This window comes from Ascaphus truei, chromosome 1 (genome assembly GCF_040206685.1).
Source record: "Ascaphus truei isolate aAscTru1 chromosome 1, aAscTru1.hap1, whole genome shotgun sequence".
In the NCBI taxonomy this organism is placed as follows: domain Eukaryota; kingdom Metazoa; phylum Chordata; class Amphibia; order Anura; family Ascaphidae; genus Ascaphus; species Ascaphus truei.
The window spans coordinates 341,554,794-341,581,521 of NC_134483.1; the positions used below are offsets into that span (position 1 = coordinate 341,554,794).

Here is a 26,728-nt window from a genome sequence, read left to right on the forward strand (position 1 = left end):
CGCCGAAAGAAGAGATCAGTGTATCTCGAAAGCTCGCGCAAATAAAAGCATTTCGTTAGCCACAGAACGGTATAGTCTATTCATTTTTTGATATTATATATATATTTATATATGTGGGTGTGTGTGTGTGTATGTAATCTGTAATATGGAACATAATTTTATAACTGGAGTAAATTGTAACATTGTAACATAATTTGTTATCTTATTGCTATACATACTGTATTGTAATAACTGTTTGATTTGTTCACATTAATACAATTTTTATATAGTTACTGGTGTTTGTGTTTCTCTGTCACACTTCCCCAAAAAGAACGTGAAATACACAGTTGTATTTCTTACATTTGCACATATTTGGAAAAAATACCAGTGGGACTCAGGGCAGAGAGCATGATACTGTTTAAAACAAGGAACAATTTTTTAACCTAAAGTTCGGTGTTTGATAAGGCAATTACCAAAGAGTTTGTTTTAGTTCAGCAATGATGGCCTAACTGATTTACAAGGTCTTACAAAGAAGAGAGGGCCAGTAAAAGCATAATATGCATGTGTGTAAATATATTTCTTGGCATGGACAAATATTTAATTTTGGATTAGTCAATAGGGCAAATGTGAAATAATATGGCATGGCTGGTTAATCATTCTTCAGATGTTAGCTAAAAACAGTATAAAGGGGATATTTTCTCTCTACATCTTCTCCAGGCTTCTAAGAGGTCCTCCCTCATCAATCTGCAGCCATGAAGTGGGTCATCCTAATTTCTCTGTTATTTAGCTCAACATTAACTGAATCAAGAAATGTCCACAAGAGAGAAACAAGTAAGATAATTAATAATCTCTGAAAGGTGTTTTTATTGAAATGTCATATATTGCCGATAATATTTCATTTGATATCTAACTATTTACATACATTTCACTGTAAAGTAAACTATTTGACAAATACTTTTTTCCCCTGTGAAGCATTATAAGATTATTATTAAAATTATATTTATAGCAGTATTTAAATGTACTTTAAATATGTTGCCTTTAACTACTCTGAATTTTTAGATCTATTATAGGTTTTACTGCTATGCACCTCTATAACCCAGACTGTGCTGAAAAGCTGTGTGATGCTTTATTCAGAATCTTATAGGGGTCCATGTTAGAATGGGTTTGAAGCACAAGGTGGCACTGTGTGCTCATTAGCATGTCATTTCCCAGAATCCCTAGCTGCAATGGAAGCATTGTATGCTAAGAGATAATGGTGAAAATTAGGATTGGGGACCTATCCGAGATGTAAATGTGCTCACTATTGATATCTTTATTTGCTGTATGCTTTACGATGGAGAGTTGTTGTTACGTTTTTACCCACCATAACTTATTTAACGTGTAGATATATTATGCAATTATGCACACATTAGGAAATGGGACATTATCCATCAGTTCCCAGCTGTAGAACTGGGGCAAATGATAGCACCAAAAGAAAAAATCTATTAGGAAGCAGTGCAGTTTTTTAAAAATATATACATTGGAGGCTTTTTACATGACTCAGTTTTGCAGCCTTTATTGCCCACCTGTCTCCAAGTTACTATAACTTTTGATTTTCAAAGACTCCACTCTAGGTACAGAACTGTTACTAGAAGCCAAAATGCATTGACATTTGGGTTAAAACATAAAGGGGGTTTAGCCTATATAAGCACAAGCAGCCGATAGGGTTGCTCACACCCGAAATGTCAATATATTTCAATCATCTTTGGCTGATATAGAATAAGCTCCAAAGAATGGAAACTGGAGTTTAATGATTACATAGATATCTCATAGCAATATTGGCAACCAGGAGAACTTGAGATATAAACCTCACTGTGAAGTTGAAAGGGCGTGATTGGAGTCAGTGAAATGCAACAATGTAAGTTGTACTTATCAAAGTCTCCTGGGTGCAAAATCCATATACTGTATATCAAAGAAAATGAATCCAATTGCAAGCCATGCATTGTTATTGGCAAGCGTTTATTCAATTCCTGTCTCATTTTTGTCGCTTTCATACCTTAATTAATAGACCCTATTATTTTTGTTTAAGGAATTTCACACAATTACTCTTTTTGTTTTTCAGAGGTCCACCCTCACACGCACATTGCTGACGTGTACCAGCTTTTACCCGAGCAGGACTTTAAAAACCTGTAAGCATTTTGTCCATAAAATGTATATTTGAATGTCAATGCTCATCTACTGTATATATTTAATGCAAAAAAGTACTAGAGTTCCATTAAGGAGTTCATAAATCCAACAGTATGCATCAATCACAATCTATTAAGTAATCAATGGGCTATAAAAACATGTCTTCTGTTTATAAGGCAGACTGAGCTACTATACGGCTAGATGTTATGTATGAAGTGCACAGGATTAAATATCATAGTGTACATGGTAACATTAGTTCTGTAAATTCTACATCAGTATTAGGCAACCCAGAGTAGTGTCTGTAATACACTCCAATACAATATATTTAACATTATTACGGGGTCTTATGCTTACTTTCTTCAGGACACCGTTTTTTCCAGAACTGTTCCTAACGGTCCAACATGGTTATAAACCTCGATCATTTCCCTTTTTTAAAGAAACTGAATTTTACAATTAAATAAAGTTTTTTTTTTTTTTTTTTTTAAGAAATTGAATTCGGCTTTTAAATAAAATTTGGGGGATTATCTTAATTTGTGATTTTCTGAAGGCGAAAACTGCTTCATGAGTCAACCTTGATCATTGCAATTTTCTCATGGCTGCTGTATTTTTTCTTTTGTTGGATACACTATCACCAGAATCGAATAAAAGTCAAAAGCATTGCGGTATACTGTAATATACAGTAGGTTTGTTATTGTGTTTTTTAGTTTTAGGCTTTCAGATTTCAGCCAGAACCCAAGAAAGGTTCATCTCAGAATTCATTTTTAAATTTGTTGTTTTATTCATTTTCTTATTTGTGTTCTTTTTTTTTTTTGGAGGAAAATTGGAGTGTGAAAAATGTGACCACATTTTTCCCAAATTTTTTTTAAATTCCAATACAATACCAAAACCAATTGAGTATGAGTAAAACAAACATCAGGCATGAAACAATGTAAGAATCACAACCAAAAAACCCCAAAATAATTTTAGAACCAAAAAAAACCCAGTGAAAGTGCCCACCCTTCTAAACAGATATTCAATTATGTTAATGATACAAAAGGTGTTCCACTGTGTGGTGTTTTTGCTTAATTCAATTTCAAAAATCTTCTAAGTGGAACCTAGGCTCACCTACTCATCCCCATTACATAGCCACAGTAGTTACAGTGCAGATAAGACACATGCATTTGGAAGACAGAATTATAAGATGCCAGTACTGTACTTTTGTTCTTTAATCTGACCCTAAAGGAGTTGTACTACCAGAGCAAAGTATGTTAACGCAGCAGCCTATGTTAATTGCCATTTGTATTTACTTTAAGAGATGTCTTCTTGCCCCTTCCAACATTGTTTTTATTTTTTTTAGATCTGATTCTCTATTCAGGAGATACAGTATAAGGGGTTTAAAATGAAGCTCTCCCCATAGCCCAGTGCAGTCTAAAGGTTAACATGGTAACCGCAGAAGCTAGATATTAAGAAAATGATTATTTGTAGCACTAAAAAAAGTTTTTTAAATATATATATATATTTTAAAGAGCAGGACATTTTCTGGGACAAAATACTAACATTATATGAGTTAAACTAATATAGCTATCGGGGGATTTCTGTTTTGAGGAATGACTATTTGCACTGATATTTCTAAACAACTCGTGCATGAAGGGCTTCCTTCTGTAATGCACATTGTAATTTTTACAATATCACATGAAATACATACTGTAGTTTTCAATACCATTTAAAATCTATACATTTTGTTTCTTTGAATCAGAGTATTATGTTCATGTATGTGTATTATGTATCAAGTTGTATTTGTTTTTAAGATCATTTTGGTCCACCTAACATTAATAAAATGATCAGTTCTCAGCAGTGATGTGTTTAATCACTGACAGTCTGTATGCTATTTATATAGTTTGATATATAACTCCTATTTGATAAATGAGATACATTACTTGATTAGGAACAATGCACATAATACCCAAAGTGATTGATCTAATTGTGCTGAGAAAGCAATTATACAAAATTGTATTAAATCAAATACTCCAACAGTCCAACACGTAGAAAAAAATGTATATACTCTAATATGTTACTAGATAAATATAATAAATAAGATACTAATTGCTGAAATAAATTGTATTTTCTTTCAGACGTACAACAGTTTTTACAATTATAATTAAGACGGGAATGCCAAATGTTAGGATAATGGGTTGTATTTTGCTCTTTCTTGAAATAATATAGTCATGACATTGTCTTTAAAAATGTTAAAATGTTGTAGACATGCTTTACTAACAGAAATATGCAATGAGAGTGTTGAAGACATGAAAGGAGGGGGTAAATATTTTGAAGGATTATCAATATCAGAATAGAATTATATGGGAGGAGAGTAGAATAGAATGTGTCTGTGGGTCCGAGGTCCAACATGTGAAGGAAGAGAATATCCTGTGGGGAATGGAGAGATACATCAATATTTACTAATATAGATTAGAAACCATCATTTGATTACAGTATGTTTAGTGAGTGTACAGGATATAGGCAAAACACAAACTACAAAAATTCAAGATACAAAATATGACTAAACCTTAACAAACAATTTGAATTAAAAAAAAACAAGATACAATGCACATTATTTATTTATTTATTAATTTATTTTAGAGTCCTGGTCACGCTCGCACAGAATCTCCAGAAATGCTCTCTTGAGGAACTTAGTAAACTGGAGCATCACATCACTGACCTAGCAAAGTCCTGTGCAGCTAATGCTAAATTGTTGGATTGTGAAAAACCACTGGTATGTGACTGATGCTTCTATTCATTCTTTGTTTAATTGTGCTTCTGTTCATTAACCCAGGGTTGTTCGTACTGTCTTCAAGGCCACCAAACAGGACAGGCTTTACTAGATTCCACTTAATGACGCTTGAGGATTATGCTTGGCCCACTCTGAACTATGAGCATATGTGAGAAAAAATGGTGCTCAAATATAAATGTGTGCACTGCCAGTAGTATTATTTATAATGTCTTTGAAACAACGATTAATGCACTGCATCCATCCATGAAAATAAATGTCCATAAATGTATGCCGGGGGACAAAATAACCTAGTGGTGTCCCTAAGACTATCACAACCAATGGTCTTTGTATATAAACCCCTCATAAGCATAAAGCATCCCCTTTAACAGGACAAAAGGTAAGCATATAAAGGCTACAGCCCGTTACCTGTCCCTGGGGTTATACGGAAAGAGTTCAATAGTGCAGTGTTCTGTATTTGCGTGCAATCCTGTAGAGTAGAGGTAACAGCAACAATGTAGAGCAAGGAGCACAGCAACAAAAAATAGATGGCAACTCCAGAATAAAAAAAAAAGGTATTTAATTCATCAACTTCCGCTCACAGAATAAGAAAGACACGAAAGTCTTTCTTTTTCTGAGAGCGGAAGCTGGTGAATTAAATACCTTTTTGTTTATTTTGGAGTTGCCATCTATTTTTTGCTGCTGTGCTCCTTTGCTCTACATTGTCGCTGTCCACTCTGAACTATATTAACATGTTTGGGATGTAACGTTAGAATGAATATAGTTTTACGAAGGGCAAATAATACTGCAAGGTCTGACATCAGGATTATAGGATGGTAGTCCATACCTACATTCACTGATTTATATTTTAGTAGTAAATGAATTATGGGGAAAACTGGTGCAATAAAATGTTTTTAGGTGCAATTATGGGGCAAAACACAGATGTATCCAAGAAAAGCCTTTCCAAGCATTAGGAACTTTTATTTCTTACATTTGGTGTTTCAAGGTACAATTCTAGAGACATATCTCTAGAGATTGTGCAAGACAGGGCTACTAAGATGGTGCATGATTGTTACAGATAATGTTTAGCCTTACCTAGAAATAGAAATATAGATGCATTTATCATGAATCCAAATATACATAAGTATTTCTGGCTTATAAGAATTAAAAAACTAATACTAGCAAAACTAAATAATGTTTAGCCTTATCAGCAAGAGAAATATAAATGCATTTATCACATATCCATATATATATAGGTATAAGTATTTCTGGCTTTTAAGAATTAAAAAAATAATACAGCAAAACTATTACCCAATGAAGATTCAGACATGAAAGACATGGCTTCAATCAAATAAACAGAAATTAATTAAAAACCGAAAACAAAATATAAAAATACATGGTTCTAATATTCTGTACTTCCTTATAGGTTTGTACTCATTACAGTTCTAACAAAACAAAACAATACAATTCATCCTAATTAAACAATGCATTGATCTAAAAACATAGATTTTTACATAAATATTTACAAGTGGCTCTTACCTGCTGTCAAATTCTATGTTCCAAATTTTATAACAGTGATGTTAGGACAATGTGATGTACAAAGATGCGAACTTGCAGGATTACTCGGGTTCCTATATCAGGAGTATTCTAAATAGTTTTTAATTACTGTCTATAATCTTTACAAACCATCACAACTATGATCCACAAATACAGTTAAGTGTCACCTGTACAAACACTTATTTGTTTTTCTCTGATCAAGTAGTTTTGCTTTTTTGGTTTGACGTTGCTCTAATTAGTAGTCTTTCCTTTCCTACAGATAACCCTATTTCTGGATACAATCTGTGCAGCCCCACATATAAGTGATTCGTACGGCTGGACCACAGAATGTTGTGCAAAGCAGGATCCTGATAGAAATCAATGCTTTAGGTCTCACAAAGATATTCCTGCAGAGGATTTTCCTGCGTATAAGAGACCAGAGCCAGAGGCACATTGCAAGGCTTACACAGAACACCCAACAGAGATTATAACAAAGTAAGTATGAATATCTTGTATATGTGTATATTATAAATATAGGTGTAAATATTAACAACAGATCTATGTAAACATGGTGATTCTCTACATGATTGATTTTGGATACAGAAGAGTCACCACTATTGTCCACGTTAGAGGGTTATGATATATTGCTTGCATGCACAGTACATAAAAAAAGTATCCCCACCACTATCTTCGTGCATATCTGTGATGATCAGTGTACACATTTTTGTTTTATGACATCTAGATTTGCTTTTGAGCATATTCTGAACAACATGATATGACAAGTAGTCCTTAGGTGTATAGGTAAAAAGAGGGGGGGGGGGGGGGAGAGAAGAGAAATACAATTATGTACAATATATACAGTACTGCACTTTTAAAATTCTTGCACCATTCTTTAGGGATCAACAAGAAACTCCATAAAGTGATTATAAAATGATTAGGCATAGGTCTGGAATACTTACTGTGTGGGCATACTGTACATGCTTCTTTTACCATAGTTCTTTATTTAAATCTGAATTATTCATGGTGGTTTAGAAATTAAATTTCCTTACTTAGGGTCTGGTATATTTTCCCCTACAAAAAACACCACTGTATAATTTAATTGAGATTACAGTTATCAGTGGTTGATTGATCTCTTGCTGTGCACCTCATATATTTAATTAAAAGTGCTGTTTCTATTTACCATGAAAATCACTGTTCAATAAAATAATAGATCATCACAATTACTGGCACTGAGTGAGATGGGTAATCCTTCTTTGTGTCTTGTATTTGCAGTTACATCTATGAAGTTGCTAGGAGAAATCCACATATATATTCTCCAGCACTCCTGGGACTGGCTACACTATACAATACCATAGTCTTCGAATGTTGCACTATAGAAGACAAAGCACAATGCTTCATAACGAGGGTACAGTATGCAATGTTTTCATTGAAAAATGATTGATTTGTGTCTGATCGTTAGAAGAACATAGCAGCAAACAGCCATTTACACTATTTTAAAGATGTACGACTATATTACTTACTAAAAGTGCTTCTCCATAAGACCTGTGCCAGAAGAAACCTTACAGCCCACTCCCTTCCACGGCTGTAAAGGCCCCTGTTTATTACGCCATGCTGGAAGGTATCTTATGGTGTAGCACCAAATACTGTTTATGGTGAACCACCATGGTGTAGCACCAAGAATAAACCAATGTAGTAACAGTTTTAAGTGGGAACATTAGCAGGATGTGTAATTTTGGTGTTTACTTACTAAACCTTTTTTCTTTTTCTTGTAAGTCAGTTTGTAAACTTGTGTTGAGAAGGGACTTTCTAATTTCTGCAGGAGGAAAATCTGCATAAGAGAAGTAGAGAAACACTTGTTATTAAAAAGAGGGAGTACATTACAAGGTTTCTGTGATCTAATAGGGACTGCCCTTTTACATGTTCTATTTTACATATAATCAAAAGATACATACAATATTTGGCTCCCATTTTAGAATGATCGATATGGATTTCACATGGTCCGTGGCCAATATTTACTAACTAATACTACTCCATAAGACGCTATTTAACACATCATTGAATGACCCATGAAAGTCTTATTGGGCAAATCTTAGTAAATATGACCCTCAATATCTGTTGGTTAAGTTATTCTCTCAGTTAGTACACCTTGCAGCAGAAGGCAATTGATCATGAAACTGCTGCTGCTGTTTGTTACATTCCTATATATTTCATGAACACAGTATGCTGTGACACATGCACCAAATCGACGAACACTTCCTGCAGTAATTACAAAATTATATTATTTTGTTCAACCACTGTCTGTATTTTACTCTTCTGATTCCATGGATGTCTGGGAGCACATTGCTCCATGTACGTCTTTTTCTGAAGGTCCTGGCATGTCTGGGCTGATGAGCCTAAGCCAAATAGTAACTCGATAGTTGCAGGAAGAATATAGGCATGTTGTGGTGAGGGTGGCTCAGATTAAGATAGTAAAATAATAATACATACTGGAAACATTGATTGTTATTTTGCATTTGTTTATAAATCATGGTTTAGAAATTGTTTTTTTAAGTTTAACCAGTTACTTTGCTGGTAATGCACAATGGATCAGACTTGTAAGCCCTCTAATAAATGACACACAATACAGTACACCCAGGCCGGCAGGGCCATAGAAACGTAGAGTTGCTTGGACATCTAGTCAATATATGGCACTGAGTGAACAGTTGGCTTATACCTCACAACTATATTTAAATATTATCAGCTCCATTATGTACAAAATGGGGTTAAAATGGTATATTGATATATGTTGTAACTTTGATACTGATCTCTGACCACATTAAATGTCATGAGAATAGTTCCACGGGTAATACTGTATGAATTCCTTCAATTCACTGATGCCATAAAAAAATAACAAATGTTTTTAACAATTTCAGTGCTAACCGCTCCTGCAAACAGTCACAGAGCAGAGTTGAGCAATTCTCCAGCTTTTAGGACAATTTTTTAACTTTATTATTAGGACACTAGGGTATTTTAAGCTGTCTTGTTTTTGCTATTGGCAGTTTATCAATAGTAATGTATTTCTCTTGTAGATGACAGGACAGAAGAAGCTAACAAAACTCATTGATGCTGAAGGAAAACACACATGCTCAAATTTAGGCAACTTTGGTCCCCGAGTTATTAGCGCTATGTAAGTCTCTGTCTGCACTAATATCACATGGCAGATGTTATGGAACATATTGATTATGCTTGTTGCACCCTATTGTGTTGTGTAAAAGTAAAATGTAAAAAAAAATTTTTTGGTCTTTAATTGACACATATTGTTACAGTAAGTAGTGTGGTATATGCTGTTCCAGATTGTATGGGGCAAAGAAAAAATAACACAGTGCAATTTAGATATATCGAAGTATAATATGTGCACTGGGTAACTGCCTCATGCTACCACTGCCGAGAAGTGCAATCTGCAGCATCATGTGCAAATATTAAAGCAAAGTACCTTAATAAATTATCACAAAGGAGCACAAGATTAAATGCCTTTATTTTGCCCAGTGGTGTTCCAAAGACACCCACGTCCCGATTAAGACCCGAACACATCCTGATTGTGGCATCCCATGTCTTGCTGCCCGGAAGTTGAAACGCTGCGGGGGTCAATGCTTTTGAGTGGGACACGAAGAGTTAATGCTTTGCTTGATTGGCTGCTGTTTGAGATGGGGAGAGAAATACCGCTACTCACCTTTCAGATGAGCAACGCAATCTCCCTTTTTATTATTATTTTTGAACATTCTGTAGGATTGAAGCCAGGGGTCTGACCCCATCTATTTCATCTCCAAAGATCCCATGCTTCCTGAGGGTCAGACCAACATAGGGGGAGCCTAGATTTTAATATAGTAATATTAAGCTACAGTATAATAATAATAATTAAAAAAAATAACAATATTAGAATACATTAGCAACCCACAGATACCCAGTAAGCTAATTTAAACCTCCCAAATTACCACAAAAAAAAAAATATATATATATATATATGTATATAAGTGTCAAAAGGAGCGCTACTGGGCGTGGCACTGTATACTACAAAAATAAAACACAAAGGGAGCCCAGAGCTATATCCAATATGACAAAAATACACAGTGAAATACCTATATATATATCTTGAAAAAAGGGTATTTAGTTTAACCCTTTGGCTAAAGCCTTATAAACCTGCGGGCCACTTCAAGGCATGACCAGAAATCGCAGGTCCTAACACTAACTGATTAAAATTCTTATTTACCTGTGTACATTAGTAACCCCACTTAATTACCTTAGTTGCTAATCACTAAGGTAATAAAGGGGTTAAACAACGGCAACCCCCCCGAGAGGCCTAACCACCTACCCAAGCTCCTACCCCCAAAAATGTTTGTCTGTCCCCCTCAGTAATGGGCAATATTCCTGTTAGCCAATTGTAATACCCATAAAACGCAATCATAATGTTGCTGCTATTCTCAAGCAATGCAATGTTTCATTAGTACATTTTCTGTTTTAACATACATATGTTTTTTTTAAAGACTATTTATTAATGTTCACATAAGAACAAAATCATTATTATATATATATTATTTTTTAAAGTACATGTACTGGGGCTGTATACCAACTTCATGCCGTTTGTTGTTTGTTTCTTTTTTCTTCAGAGCATTGGTCAGAGTAAGCCAAAACTATCCCAAAGCTACATTTGAAAATGTACAAAATATTGTACATGAAATTACACATTTGCACGAGGATTGTTGTAATGGTGACATGCTGGAGTGTATGGTGGAAAGGGTAATGACCATACAGAATATTAAAGTTTGTTAACCATGATTAGGTCACTTTTTGTAGAATGTTTAGGGCAATTCATATGAATAAAAAATGTTTAGTCCCCTTATTATTTGATAATAATTAAATGTAATAATTTGCTATCACATTGATTTCAGTCAGTTCCCAGGACAGAATATGTATCTACTCCCTGACAATTGGTGAATTATACTATCACCTGTAGCATCTACTATTAAATATTTGTTTACTGTGGGATCTAAGCTAAGAACACAGACACATCTCTCATTAGAGATCAACTATTCAGAGACCATTGGTGATCTCTTCGTTCGAGACAAACACTATCAGTTTTAATTATCTTTTGTTCACATGGGGACACCTTAATCGTCACTCTCCTTTTAAGATTTAATATTAATAGTTTATTTTAATACTATCACATATCATTGACAGTGTACAGTATGCATGGGGTCATAGAGTGCTACAGTATGTAGGATTCCTTTGTTTCTTCAAGTTCACATTTTGCACTATCCCTTTCGAGCACCATCCATTATATACATTTGTAGGCTGAGCAAGATAATACATTCACATATAAATGACATATTATACAGATATATATGGATGGGGGATTTAAAAAAAATAAATGTTGTGGTTACAAAGAATCTACCTATGAATTATAGTCATGTATTTAAAAATCTCAGACTTTATGATAGACCTATATATGTGTTTGTTTGTGTGTGTATGTGTGTGTTTGTGTTAAATAAAGGGAGAGTAAAGCAAAATAAAAAGCTGTTGTTGTTCATGTCAATAATAATGATCTTACTATCTGACAGATGAAACTCGTTAAGCACACATGTGAAAAACATGAAGAGCTATCAAGCAAATTAAAATGTTGTTGTGATAAGCCTCTTCTTGAACGATCACACTGCATAATCCACTTGGAAAATGATGATATTCCTTCTGACCTGTCCCCGAAAGTGACAGAATTTATAGAGGACCCTAAAGTGTGCGAACATTATGCTGCACAGAAGGATTTATTCCTGGCCAGGTAAAGCAAAATTATATATTGTTTAATATTGCTTTTTCAGGATAGTTTTTAGCATTCCTTATTATCTGTTTATAGGCATCTAGCTTTTACATAGCGTTATACAATATACAAAAGATAGGACTACAGTATGTGCAGTACCTTTTAATGTTGTAATGCTGAGCAGAAAATGATTAAAAAAAGACAAAAGAATCACACAAAAGTTGATGTATGTCGGTAATTGTGCCGCAATTACTAAAAAGTGTCTTTAAATCAGCATGTAGATGCAGATGGTAAACATCACACAGTGGTAAAGTAAAAACGTCAGCAATTACTGTATGTGGCAATTACCAGACAGTCTTCCAATCAGCATGTAGATTTAGAAACACAGGGGCTCATTCACTAAACTTTGATAAGTGGCTTAATGCACGTTAAATGCCCTTAAAGAGCGATATTGCCTGTTTTCTTTTCACTAAACTTCGAGAACAGGGCTGTATCGCACTTTAAAGGCCTTTTATCAAGCTTTAACAGTGTGACAAAAAAAAAGCTGTACATTTTTCCCCCCAGAAACTGCTACTCACTAAGCAGCGATAAGCATATCACACTTTACAATTGTGCAATATTTTGGCACCAGCTAAAGGTTGGTTGTAATGACATTGCAAGATGCATAAAAGCATTTTCTTTTATGTTTACTGCACAGGATTGAAATCGGAGTTCGGCGGGGACCAACCCGGAGCCCCCAAAAGACCCCCAGAGACCCGTGGATACCCCCGGGAACCGAGAGGGATCCGTAGGTCCGATGGTCCGCACTGTTCCCTGGGGTCCCCGTGGGTCTCCAGGGGTCCCCACCGGCCTCCGGTATCAATCCTGTGCCGTAAGAATAAAATTGCAGCCAGTTTCATTACCTTAGCGGCTAGCCGCTACGGTAATGAAGTTTTATTTATTTTTAAAATACTAGTGTGTGAGAGCAGGTGGTTTCCTGAGCTGAACCGCATTAATTTCAGCCTCGGTGACCCCCTACTTCCCGAGTTACAAGCACCATTATGGGGTGCCAGTATCTCCTGCAGTATTTAAATCACCCGGTCACATGACGCGGATGATTTAAAAATGGCGGGGGATACCGGCACCTCATTCCGGGCCTGTATCTTGGGAAGTAGGGGGTCCCGAGGCTGAAATCAATGTGTTTCTATTCAAGAGACCCCCTGCTCCTGCACACTAGTATTAAACTTAATATTTAAACTTCACAATTGCCTGTAACACTCGTGCATGGAGACGCAGCTGCCATGCAGCTCTTCCAGGTTGCAGCTTAAATAAACACTTGTAGCGTGATAACACTTAGAAAAATACAAAAACCAAGTAGTACAATCTTGAATTTTTTTACCGAACTTTAAAAAAATGCTGTTATTTTTTAGTGAATACCGTTTTGACACACATTTTATAGCGCAATAAAACAATGCAAAGCTGATCAACAATGCACTAATTTTATCGAGATTTAGTGAATAGGCCCCACGGTGTCTAAGCAAGGGCTGCCAACAGATTTCCTGGGGCCCATTACTAGAGCTTCGACTGAGGCACCCTCATATGTTGGCGGCCTTGTGACCTGCCTCTATCCCGCAATTTAATACCCTTTTTGAGTCACCTCCTCTTATCTCCCGGTACATTTTTCTCACTCACTACCCTCCCCCATCTCCACTATCACTTAATCACAATTACCACCATCTCATTCAATCTCACTCCCTCAATCACTCCCCTCCTCACACTCATTCCGCCCTGCTCCTACTAAGCACACAAACACCCCTCCTCCAATACCCATACAATTCGCTCCCACATACCTTCACAACCCCCGCAATAATTACCCCCTACCACACACAAAATGCACCACTCCCACAAAATGCACAACACACACACAAAATGCAACACACACAAAATACAACACACACACAACATGCAATACACACACAAAATGCAACACACAAAAAAAATACAACACACACACTTTGCTGGTGGTCTGAGGCTGCTGGGCCCCAGCTCTACCCAGCTCCTGCGGGCCTCATTCCAGATGTTTGCCTTTCTGTTTCTCACACTCTTGAAGTACAGACCAGCTTCCGCTTTGCACCAGTGAAACAGAGAGGGGAGAGAGAGGCAGTTAACCCATGGGAGCTTGGGAGAGCCAGAGCCTGGTTGCTGTTGAGATCCAGCGCCAGCAGGGCACCCTGCAGTCTCCGAGGCCGGGAAACTGTCACTGCAATTTCCCCCTCTCTCCGTGGTTCTGGTCCCAGCTATCTAGCAGCCTGCTGCATCCTCTGCTCAAGGCAAACCTTCCATTGTTCCACTCCACGTGGTTATGTTGCCTTGGTTAGGTTGGCAGGGGCATCGACTAATGACGTCACTAAGGCTGACTTTGCTCAGGACTGCTCCATTCTGCTAACGGCTAAAGGCTAACTGCTGCTCTGGCAAACTCTATGTGTTGCACAAGACCTGTGCTCTTACCTTCAGAACAGCGAGTTTTATAGGGCTTTCATCAAAAGAAGAGGTTATAGTGCAAAAGCCTGAAGGAGAAAACCCCAGCAATAGGGTAATTGATTCCCTTGAAAGAAAGGGGACCCCAATGGAACTTATATTAAAATGGATGATTGGATGAATAATAATAACATGGAAGAAGGAGCTGTGGTAAAAAGAGCTCAGGTTAAAAAAAATGGCTATAGAATAAAAGGATAAAAAATTTAAAAAAAAACAAGAGTGGAGACGGTAAGGTGAGCCAGGAATGAGTGAATAAAAGCAATATGATCAGGGGCAGAACTTGGCACTGGTGGGCCTCACTTCCTGTGCCTGTAGAGCGAGACCTTACATGGTGGTAAAGGAGGGAGTCTACTCAGGCGGTAGGATTAGCTTCTGTGTTAGGACCACTTGGGTGGGCTCCTCCTCTAGCACCTGGTAAGGTCCCGCACCACACATAGGGCCCGGGGAGGTGGGTGGAGGAAGTGGGGTCTTTAGAACAGCGTTTCGGCACTTGAGAAGATGGATCCCTTAAGTCAACTGCATCTATGGTTGTTCTTTCTCTGAATATGGCCCTGTGTTTGTAACATAATGACTATGTGTGGTATGTGTATTTCTAATATAAAGTCAAGTAAAACTGTTTTTGTTTTTGCAGATTTTTGTATGAATATTCACGAAGGCATCCTGACTTCTCCGTAGAACTGCTTCTTACAATTGGTAAAGGGTATGAAGGTTTGCTTGACAAGTGCTGTGCAACAGAAAACCCTCCTGAGTGCTACAAGGATGCAGTATGTGTCAACTCTCATTTACACCTTTCATCAAGAGATTTAGGCTTGGATGCACTAAGCTCAGTTATATGAAGGCAAATAACATCAGGCTAACTAAATTAGTAACAGGCATTATTTTTCCTGAGTTTAACACATATCCACAAAGGTAATTATATGTAAAAACAAAGGCCATTGTTATACCTCATTAGAATAGGCTTAACAGCAGGTTAAATTATCACTACCTTGCATTAAGTAAATTAGCACTACATTGTGTTAAGTAAGTTAGTATTACATTGAGTAAAGTAAGTTAGCACTACACTGTGTTAAGTAAGTTAGCACTACACTGTGTTACGTTAACTATTATTACATTGTGTATGGTAAGTTAGCACTACATTGTGTTCACTTAAAAAAGCCATGTGTTAAGCAAGTCTTACATAATGGTAACCTATATTTCAGGGTCTGGATGGGAGTAATGCCTACTTTGGGTTTGACCTAAATAACATTAATTTCCTGTGTAACCTGAACAGCCTTTAGTGGATATGTGATATTAAGGGGAACACCTCTTTGGCATAACATTAGCACTAATACCTGGAAAAATGTAACAATACGCTATTTAAAGGAGTAACACTGGGCTAACCTAAATTAAAGTTAGATTATACACTGGCGACACGTTTTATTGAAGCACGGCTAGCACCGCAAGCCGGGGGATTCCCCAGCGTGCTAGCCGCACTCCCTCAGCGTGCCGCGCATCACCAATGCGCGGTCACGCGTCATCGGGTGCCTGCGCCCCCTGCACGCGCGTCCAGGGCTCCCCGAGGGAGCCCTGGTGTCCCGCGATGTGGGGGACGGCGGCAGGGGGTTCCGGGGGACCCGGCGGACCCGGCAGCGGGAGGAAGAAAGCCCCGATCGGAGGGCGCTCCTCCGCTGCTTCGGCGCGCGCCCGGCACCCTCCGGCGCACGCCAGGTTACTGCTGCGGCCGAGAACGGGCAAATGCTCGAATAAACTCGGCCGCAGCAGTAGGTTAGCCCAGTGTTACTCCTTGAAATAGCTATTAGCCTAAGGGAGCTTAGTGCACCTGAGCCTTAAGAAGTCATTAATTAAACCTCACTAGCCTTTTGCACTTGTTCATTTAAAAAACAAATTACTTTTGTTTTCTCAAACAGGAAGCTTTGCTCATAAATTTAATCAAAGAGAGCAAGACGTTATTAGAGACGAATTGTGCAATCCAGCAAAAACTGGGTGACTATCTGTTCCAAAACGTGTAAGTTAACCAAGTAGTCGTTTAATTATGTGATTGTTTCATGCTGGTGCTCTTGAAATGATTCTCAAACTTGCTGTTAAGATGATATTTATTTGGATAATGTATAACGTTATTCACTTTGCTGCACTTTAAATATATATTTTTTAAATTGTTAGTGCCTTTTTTATCACACACTGTACTAACCTTAAACCCGTTACATCTGGTAATTTTTTCGGTGTTATTTTTAGAAGAACACACAGTCCCTGCAAGCTCTAACCCCAGAACCAACCCCCTGACATATATATTTGTGTCAAAAAGAGTGCTACTGAGCGTGGCAAAATGTATACAACAAAAGACAGAAATACATCCAATGCTACATCCAATGTTACAAAATGTAAATAAGGGTCATTTAGTTAAACCCTTCGGTCATTTGTTTCCTGCACAGATACATGGAAAAACCTGCTACATAAAAAGTGGGGAGGGGTGAGCTTACACACATGGAGTAGGGGCCACCAACCTCCAACCAGCTGATACCAGTTATTTTTGTCTTTTGTTGTATACATTTGGCCACGCTCAGTAGCACTCCTTTTAACATATATTATGATGGGTTCTGGGGTTAGAGCTTGCAGGGATTGTGTGTTTATTCATTTTAATTTCCAATCGGTATCATTTAGTTGGAGGTTGGTGGCCCCTCCTCCCTAGGTTTAAGCTCACCCCTCCCCACTTTTTAAGTAGCAGGTTTTTCCATGTACTTGTGCAGGACAGGTCCACTCAAACCATTCTCCCTCCACTGCAGAAGTAAATGAGAATTTTGTACAGGTAGTGTTAGGACCTGCATTCTGGTCATGCCGTGAAATGGCTGCTGGCTTAAAACGCTTTGGCCAAAGGGTTTAACTAAATGACCCTTACTCATGAGAATACGAACATTGAAGTATTTAACTATGTATTTTGTCACATTGTATGTAGCATTGGGTATTTTTGTCTTTTGTTACTACTAATATCAGACATGTCCTGAGTCTTTCTAACCTTGTAATGTATAATAATATTGCTGATTATATTGTGTCTAGAAAACATGTAACTAAGAGTTTCCATTGACATAACATGACTACATTGGAAAAATAAGAGAGAATTTATCATCATAAAATAGTTGGGAACTTGTGACATGTAAATTGATACTGTACTTCACCGGCTGTTTGTGTTTGCATTTTAACCTGCTTCCAGCATCATGTGGATGCAGAAATGGCACACAAACCCATGAGTGGGTTGCTCACTCTTTCCAACACAATAGATGAAATAAGTTGCTCAATACATTAGGTTAAAGTTATACGTGTACATTGTTCAACAAATAACACACTTAGTAATGCTCACTTGCATATTCATGAACAGTATCTTGACATCTTTCCCTTGTACTCCCTACATTTAAAATAGTATTCAAGAAGTCAAAATGTTAGACAACCAGAAATTAATAAAATCGTCTTCTGTTTTTTCCCACACACTGCTAGAGTGAGCAAAGGGTTTTGTTCAAATAGCTTCCATTGTGATGGAGATGTGCATATTTTTATTCCAGGTTACTGGTACGCTACACCAAGAAAATGCCACAGGTGACACACAAGTCATTGATTGAAATCACACATCACATGACAGACGTAGGATCAAAGTGCTGTGCTCTGCCTGAAAACCAGAAAATGCCATGTGCTGAAGGAGGGGTGAGTGTAAATACATATATATATATATATATATATATATATATATATATATATATATATATATATATATATATATATATATATATATATATATATATATATTATATATATCTGGGATATACATCAATTCTGTTTTATTGCCTCGCAGGGCCAAATAACTGCTACTGTAGTTACACTGATATCATTTAACATCAAAGTCATGCAAGTCCCTGTGGTACTGCATTGATTAATCCTGGAATGTATTAAGTGCCAAACTTGTTTATACAGTACGAGTTACAAATACCGTACAAACTATAGAAGATAAAAGCAAGGTTGAACTATTCCTTCTGCATCTTGTGAATCATTGATAGATAGTGGTGATGCCACATTTGCACATGCAGAGGAATTACTCATAGACTGAGCTGAGATCCACAAACATGAATGTGAGACATTAACTTACAATGCAGTGTTAGATATTTATTGTGTTGACATTTCACATACGAACTTTCATAAAAATCTCTGCGTCTACCAAAATATTGACACAATCAAATATTCTTAGATGTGTTGTGATGTTATCTGTTTTCTCATTGACATTTGGTTAAGTCATAGATTACTTTATGGTATTTACCAACATCAGTTCTGAATAACTCGATGCAATCAGACTTCCCTGTGTAAAAGACCAAAAAGACCTTCTTGCTTTGTGCAATAAAATGTTGCATGGTTATCAGATTAATATACCGACTGATTTTCAGCACATCAGCAAACTGCAAATATTACTTACTTATTGATTCACTTATTTTTTCTCCAGAAAACTTTATTGCGTACAAAGTTGAGGTCCAGACCAGAAGTTTACCTCTTATGTGATTTTTTGTTAAAGATGACACTTGTATTTTGTTGTTGTATTTGGTTCTAATTAAAATTAATATTTTGGTTTTGGATACATTTTTCTAAAAAATTATGGGATAAAATGTCTCTTTTTAAAATAAAAGTATGGATGTTTGTGCCCATCTTTAACATATTGATATGCTGTGAGTGTATGTGTGTGTAAATATATATATATATATACACAGTGGTCGACAAATCACCAAAAAATCTACTCGCCGAACAGAAAAATCTACTTGCCACCTAGTACCACACGTGTGCTGCTTGGGCCAATAGGAGTTCGCCACAATGTTAAATCCACTCGCCCGGGGCGTGCAAATGTATAGGTTTGTCGAACACTGTATATATATATATATATATATATATATATATATATATATATATATATATATAAACCCTGTCTTCCCATAAGAGAAGGCACAAAAGCAGCAACACTCAGATATAGCAAAAAGACATGTATTAGCAGTGACAAAACAGCACACTATAAACCCGGGTTTATAGTATGCTGTTTTGTCACTGCTAATACATGTCTTTTTGCTATATCTGAGTGTTGCTGCTTTTGTGCCTTCTCTTATGGGAAGACAGGGTTTCTATATTGATTTCTATGGAGCATGCACATTGACTTTACATTTGTTGCTTGGAGTGCTGGCTGCTGCTTTTTGTTATATATATATATAGCAAATGGAAATATTACTGTATGCTCATTTGCATGTCCATATGCTTTGCTGTGGAGGGTTTTTGTCACTATATATATATATATATATATATATATATATATATATATATATATATCACATTTTAAGTTATGGTGGGTGAAAAAGGCAACAAAAAACAAAAAACATTAACCTATAGCCAATAAAGAATATCACTTGTGAGCACGGTCACATGTCTTAGACGGGTCTTTCAACTATTATCACCTAGCATACAGTGTTCCCATTGCAGCAAGGGATTCTGGGAAATTACATACAAATGAGCACACAATGTGTCACCTTTTGCCTGGAATATCCATTCACGTGGATCCCATTTACGCTGATGCATCGCCATTCACACAGCTTTTAAGCACCCATACTATATATTGGCTATATTTATATATATATATATATATTATATACATATATACATATATACAGTATATACCCACCATAACTTAACTAAGTGTGGTGAAACCTATTCTAAGCTTCATTTTGCTAAGACAGTATAACCAACCCCACACTGATGAGACCCATTAAGGTCGAAACGGCTGTTAGTGGGTGGGTTTACTGGCTATGCATCTTAACCCAGGCTGTGCTCAAAGCTGTGAAATGCAGCAAGCTTAAGCCTATAGGGGAACCATGTTATATGGTTTTGTAGCAAAAGGTGGCACTGTGTGCTCATTTGCATGTAATTTCCCAGAATTCCTTGCTGCAGTGGAAGCACTGTGTGCTGGGTGATAATGGTGAAAGGCAGGGTTGCAGACCTGTCTAAGACATCCAAATGAGCATATAGTAATATTTCCATTTTCTATATATATTTCGCACAAATAAAAGCATTTCGTTAGCTTTATCTGCTTTAATCTGGATGGTAACGTATTATACAGCAGGGCCCTGGGCATACGGCGGGTTCTGTTCTAAGGGCCCGCCATATAGTGAAAATCGCTGGAAAGCGGAACCGGCGATTTTCAGCTGTGCGCATGCGCAACCTGCCAATTTCCCCCTTGTGTGCATGCGTGACCTCCGTTCGGCGCATGCGCAACAGCCCGTTCTGTGCATGCGCGAAATATGAGCAGACATGGCAGCCCCCTTCTCGGTGCCGCCATATCAGCGGTTCGCTGAAAAGCGGGGCGCCGAGAAGCAGGCCTTGCTGATTTGGTTAATGGCATAAGAAGAGCGTGATATGTGGTAGAGAGTGACATGGAAGGGAGAGAGTAACATTAGGGAACAAGAATGTGACATGGGGATAGAGTTGGAAGGGGGGTTGTGTGACATGAGGGAGTAAAGTGCAGGCTATTCAGGGGTTAACTAAAGCTCCAATGCTTCCTACTTGGCCCCTGCTAATTGGCTCCAGTGTCAGAGGAAGCCAGTCATGCACAATACATAGGAAAGAGGATTCAGGCAGAGCTGCAGTAACCCCTGTGGTCCCAACAGTTACACTGGAGGAAGTATTGTAAATTCTCGGAGGGGAGAAATTTCCCTCCCTTTCCCTTTCCCTTTTCCTCCCCTCCCGATGACTGATCCCCCCAAAACTACAGGGGGCATCAGAAGGTCAGAAGCTGGAAGATGGACCCGAATAAGTATTTGAGGTAGAAATGTGTTTTCGGTCACTTTGATTCTAGATCTGGATTCTAAATCCGAACACATGGTCCAGATTAATCCAAGCCATGAGTGTCTAGGACACACCGGGTCTTGGAAATGTGCCCATCCTTAGTTTTTGTTTTACCTTCAAAATGACTGCAACGAATTAATACTTTATGCAAAAAGACAAAGGAGGTTGTTCCACCAAACAAACATTCAAACAAATTTTTATTGCATTCCCATTAACTCTATTATTCAAAACAATGAAGCATCGCCTAAGTGTGCATAATGTTTTCATATTTTATTATTAGATTGATAATATTAGTGAGAGGCCAGAGGTGTTCAGCAATGCAACAGTAATGTCATACATTGTTATTTTTTTAATTCTACCACTGCGTACAATATACTGTACATGTGAACATTACACCGTGGTGTGGTATTATTGATTTTAATAACAGAATGCCGAGGTTCCTGAGGCTGGAGTGAAGGATTGTCATGGATGTTGTTTCCCAAGTTGACCAGACACCGTTGTCCTTTACAAATAGTTTAACTGCTTGCTCTTTCAGCAGCTGGGATCTGTGTTGCAGCTTCCCAGATCTTAGACTAAATGTATTATAAATCTTGGTGTACATAATTTCTTTAAACATCAGTTTTGAACCAAATGCAATAATGGCTTCAGGGATGTCTAGTGTATAGGTGACCATGTGTATTTACACGGAGGACATCATGTCACAAGTCAAAAATATTTTTCAAACAGTGAATCGTCCGGCATTTATAACCAACAATAATTTGTTACTTGATGGTGTTAAATTAAATTATATTTCCTCTTGTTTCCCTACTTAGCTGAGCATAATAATTAGTGAAATGTGTGAAAGACAGAAGAAAATACATATAAATGATAAAGTTGCCCACTGCTGTAATGACTCTTATTCGGGAAGAAGATCATGCTTTACTGGTCTTGATGTTGATGAGACCTATGTACCACCAGCAATCACAGATGAAACATTTCACTTCAATGCAGATTTGTGTACAGCTACCCCAGAAGAACTTCCTACAAAGAAACAAGAGTAAGTGATAACACGCTCTGATGTTGACTTATGAGTCCATGATCTATATGGAATACCGTTATACTGTAGCTGCAAGTTCATCTGTGTATCCACTTTTTCAATCTTTACAGTTGAGAGACTTTAACTCTATTGCATGATTTTTTGTGTGAATAGTAGCTTTAATATTTAATTTTTGAAGCAAACTTCTTTCCTGGCACTTAGTACATTTTCATAGAACAGAACTCCATTGTGGAGACGAAAGTGTGTAACGGAAGTGACTAAATAGGCGGTGCCGCATGCACATGCGCAGAAGTTGATTGCACCGCCTGCACAGAAGCGTCGGCACCGTCTGCGCATGCGCAGAAGCATCGGCACCACCTGCGCAGAAGCGGCCTGCGCAAGCGCAGAAGCAGCCAGGACCACCTGCACATATGCATAAGTGGCCAGCAGCCATTGCCGCCCAGGCATGCGCAGAAATAACCAACTACTTCTACATTCACTTTGACTACTGATGAGAAGACCAAGGGAAGTTATCTCCTTGTGAGTTAAAGGAAAGATTAAGGCTTACATTGACACTGACACTGACTAAAAGTAAATGCACCTATTATGTTATTAAATGCTTTAGGCAGTCACAGGTCTCAATAGGATGGTAGCAATCAATATAAATAATATATGTGCATTCATTATTTATGAATGTAGAGGAACTTCCAAAACTCTTGCAAGAAAAAAGCTCAGCTAAATTACACACACAGTGACATTAGCAATGCAGCCAATGACCTGGTGGTCCAAATCTTGGTACACATGGCAGTGAAGTGAGTTTAAACACAGTTGTCACAGCAGACCACCATATCTTGGCAAATAAGCTCCAGACCTGTTGTGCAAGACCCTGTATCAAGCACACACTTCCTTTAAAACCCCATTTTGCAAAAGACACCTGCTTACATTGCCCTCTCCAAAAGACCTCTGTGTGTTTGTTTACGTTCTTGGCTTATAAATAAAAAGACGGGTGTGTGCCTAGCAAGCACGTTCTAAGTGAATATTCTTTGTGTTTGTCAGTGAAATGTTATTTTGATTTTGATGTTTTTTTATTGAATTAAAGACTTTTGAGAGTATAATTACAATTTCTGTGACAAAACACAAATAAGTTTCTTTTAATTGTTTTTTTTACTCTAGTTGGCCTTCTGGTGCAGGGCGGCTGCTATCTTATTTCTAAAAGCACCTGGGGAAAATATGGGGGTTAACAGCTGCATTAACTGGGGAACTATCACTGGGGCTTAACATCTGGTTAAATTATTGATTCTCTTGGTTGGTCCTGTCATTCTTGGGATGAAACATTGTTTCAAGCAGCAAAAATATTAAAAACTATTCTTAACCCAGAGAGTCACAAGGAAAAGAGCAGGTAACAAGTAAGTTAAATAAGAGGGTTTCTACATATATATATACACACACACAGCACACCCCACATTAACGTACGCAATGGTACCGAGCATGTCTGTAAAGCGAAAATGTACTTAAAGTGAAGCACTACCTTTTTTCCACTTTTTGATGCATGTACTGTACTGCAATCGTCATATATGGGAATACCTGATGTAAATAACGCATGTGTAACAGGCTCTATAGTGTCCCCGCTTGCGCACAGCTTTGATACAGGTAGGGAGCCGGTATTGCTGTTCAGGACGTGCTGACAGGCGCATGTGCGAGCTGCCGTTTGCTTATTGGGCGATATGTCCTTACTCGCGAGTGTACTTAAAGTGAGTTTCCTTAAACCGGGGTATGCCTGTATATAAAGATAAAAATAGACATGAATGTGTGCAACAAAGTGTTAAAGCATAGTGCACTTGAAATGCGGTGTTTACATAATAAAGTTCTCTTCTTTCCTATAAACCAATTAAATTCTTTATGGGAAAGCCCCCAAATATTTGGCCATCTCATTCATTTCCCTGTATTACGTGAGAGAAGAAAGAGACATGTGACAAAAGATACAGTACCAGCTGCAGTCCGTTGTTTTAGTAGAAGAGGAAATTACAGACTAGGTCAAGACGCAGTGTTTGAAAGTCTTAGGCCTTGTACAAAAAATGTATTTAAGGAGTTTTGAAACAAAGTTCACTTTATTTATTTTATTTACAGATTGCTCATCACACTCTTGAAACTGAAGCCTCATTTGGTCCAAGACCAGCTAACTGAAATGACTACAGCTTTCAACAACATGTCACAAAAGTGCTGCAGTGCGGATGATCACCAGTTGTGCTTTAATACAGAGGTACATCATACAATTCCTGTATAATGTAATATACAAATGCAGTATCTGAATGTAAAAAGTAAACAAATCAGGAGGTCGTTACATTTCCCTCAGGGTTTTGCTGCATTGCATGAGTTATGAAGATATGGATTTGCATTGACATAGTTAGACTATTGTCACTGACAATTCTGCTGTTTTTCCTGCTTCTTCTTATAATGCCTTTATTTGTTTTTACAGAAACCAATCCTGATTGAACATTGTCAACGTGTGATTTCAGCATAACAAGGATCAGGTAAGACTTCTGAGTTATAACACTACAGTGGCGACCGAGCTGAGTCTTCTGCGGCCGCCACCGCAATGTGTGGGCAGACTCCGGGCAGACGCGGCTGGTGACACGCGGCTGGTGCCGCGTGCCGCGTGTCACTGTGGCGCCGGTCACACGTTCCGCTGGCAACCCCGGGTAAGGGGACATGGGACAGGGGAATGGAGGGGAGATGCGGGAAGAGGGGAGCAGAGGCAGCCAGGGGGTCGCGAGGGGAGGGGAAGATGTGGCTGAGTACGGCCAAGTTCGGCGCCAGCCAAAAAAAGCCCCGGAAAATTACGGGCATTTGTAAGATTGAAGTTGGCCGCAGCAGTAGATTGTAAAAAATAGTTCTCAGTAGAAACTTACATTATGTACAGTATACTGTATAAGCAAATACACTACTGATACTTTAATGAAGACAGCATCATGCAAACAATACTATAATAAGTACTGAATTACACTGTGTTGTACATTGAATGTTTTAGGCCCTAATTACTTCCCCAGTTTAAATTATTTATTGGGGTCTGGGCACAGAGATAAAGTAATGTGCTCCTGCTCAGGACATAAAAGGACGTGGCTACATTTTTCCTGCTTCATTGGCAGTTACATAGCCCGACTTCTTATCCTTCAGTGACACAAACAAGCTAGTAAACCCATCTATTGTTTTAACAATTATTTATTGAAAGAGAATGTTTGGCCAGATGCTTTTCCCAAAAAGATGATCCATGCAAACTGGCATTAGGGAATTATATTCTATTTTGTACATTATGTATCAACCTGCTCTGCACAATCACACATCCTCAAAGTGAGGGCCAAGATCATAAGATGTTAAATCTTAGCTACTCATACCTTAAAAAAAAAGATATATATATATATATATATATATATATATATATATATATATATATATATATATATATATAATATGAATCATTAGAATGTATTCAGAACAGGTTGGGTTGCTTGTTGGTTCAGTATTACCAATACATTTTGAGATCAGAATAATTTGTCCAAGGTAATAGTGAAGCCTTAATGATGTTTATTACCCATATCATCAAATTAAATTTATTTACAATACCTCTACAAGTACAATATTGTGTGACACTTTATAGTTGGAATGAGTACAATTTAGATATTTGCTGAAAAGTGTGTTGGGCAGTTTTGTTTTTCTTAAAAGCTTGACTTTCACTATTGATTTGTTTGTTGTAAGTGGCCAAGATAGTAGGTAGCACTGTATACAACTTGAATTAAAGCAATAAAAGTACAAGGAGTGCTGAGTCTTATCTGCTTCGTGTCTTTAAAAAAAACTGGTATATGTTTACTCTATGTTGATATATTCACGGTCTATGCATTGTTTTTATTTTCTTTCATTTTCTTTTACAAAGAAAACAAAGAAATACATTTAAAAAAAAAATGCTTTTCTGACAATATTTTTTTCCTCTTATAGCCTGCAAACAGATTGAGGAAGGATATCCATCTATTACAATCCAGATGTGGAAAAAGTTTCTCAAGAAATAAAGAAAATAATTTACCTAAAGCACTCAACTCTTTGCTACAATAAATGAATAAATAAAGCCTTTGAAAGCGTT

The 26,728-nt window shown here is 37.4% G+C and overlaps 1 protein-coding gene across 1 annotated transcript; it reads left to right on the forward strand.

Moving 5' to 3' along the window:
• Nucleotides 1–651: 651 nt before the first annotated feature.
• Nucleotides 652–26,728, forward strand: LOC142499185 (serum albumin-like). The gene is made up of 15 exons (XM_075608202.1): nt 652–810; nt 2,081–2,147; nt 4,762–4,894; nt 6,705–6,919; nt 7,697–7,829; nt 9,493–9,590; nt 11,068–11,197; nt 12,019–12,233; nt 15,361–15,493; nt 16,637–16,734; nt 18,281–18,419; nt 22,394–22,617; nt 24,724–24,856; nt 25,073–25,127; nt 26,587–26,728. Exons 1-14 carry the CDS (start codon nt 732–734, stop codon nt 25,115–25,117), a joined length of 1,842 nt encoding a protein of 613 aa, XP_075464317.1. The 5' UTR covers nt 652–731; the 3' UTR covers nt 25,118–25,127; nt 26,587–26,728.

Bases quoted from the DNA above. Each gene is read 5' to 3' on its own strand.
- LOC142499185 (XM_075608202.1), top strand. From the start codon at position 732: ATGAAGTGGGTCATCCTAATTTCTCTGTTATTTAGCTCAACATTAACT. The intron at 811-2,080 runs GTAAGATAATTA...TTTGTTTTTCAG, and splicing joins TGTCCACAAGAGAGAAACAA to AGGTCCACCCTCACACGCAC. The intron at 12,234-15,360 runs GTAAAGCAAAAT...TTGTTTTTGCAG, and splicing joins AAGGATTTATTCCTGGCCAG to ATTTTTGTATGAATATTCAC.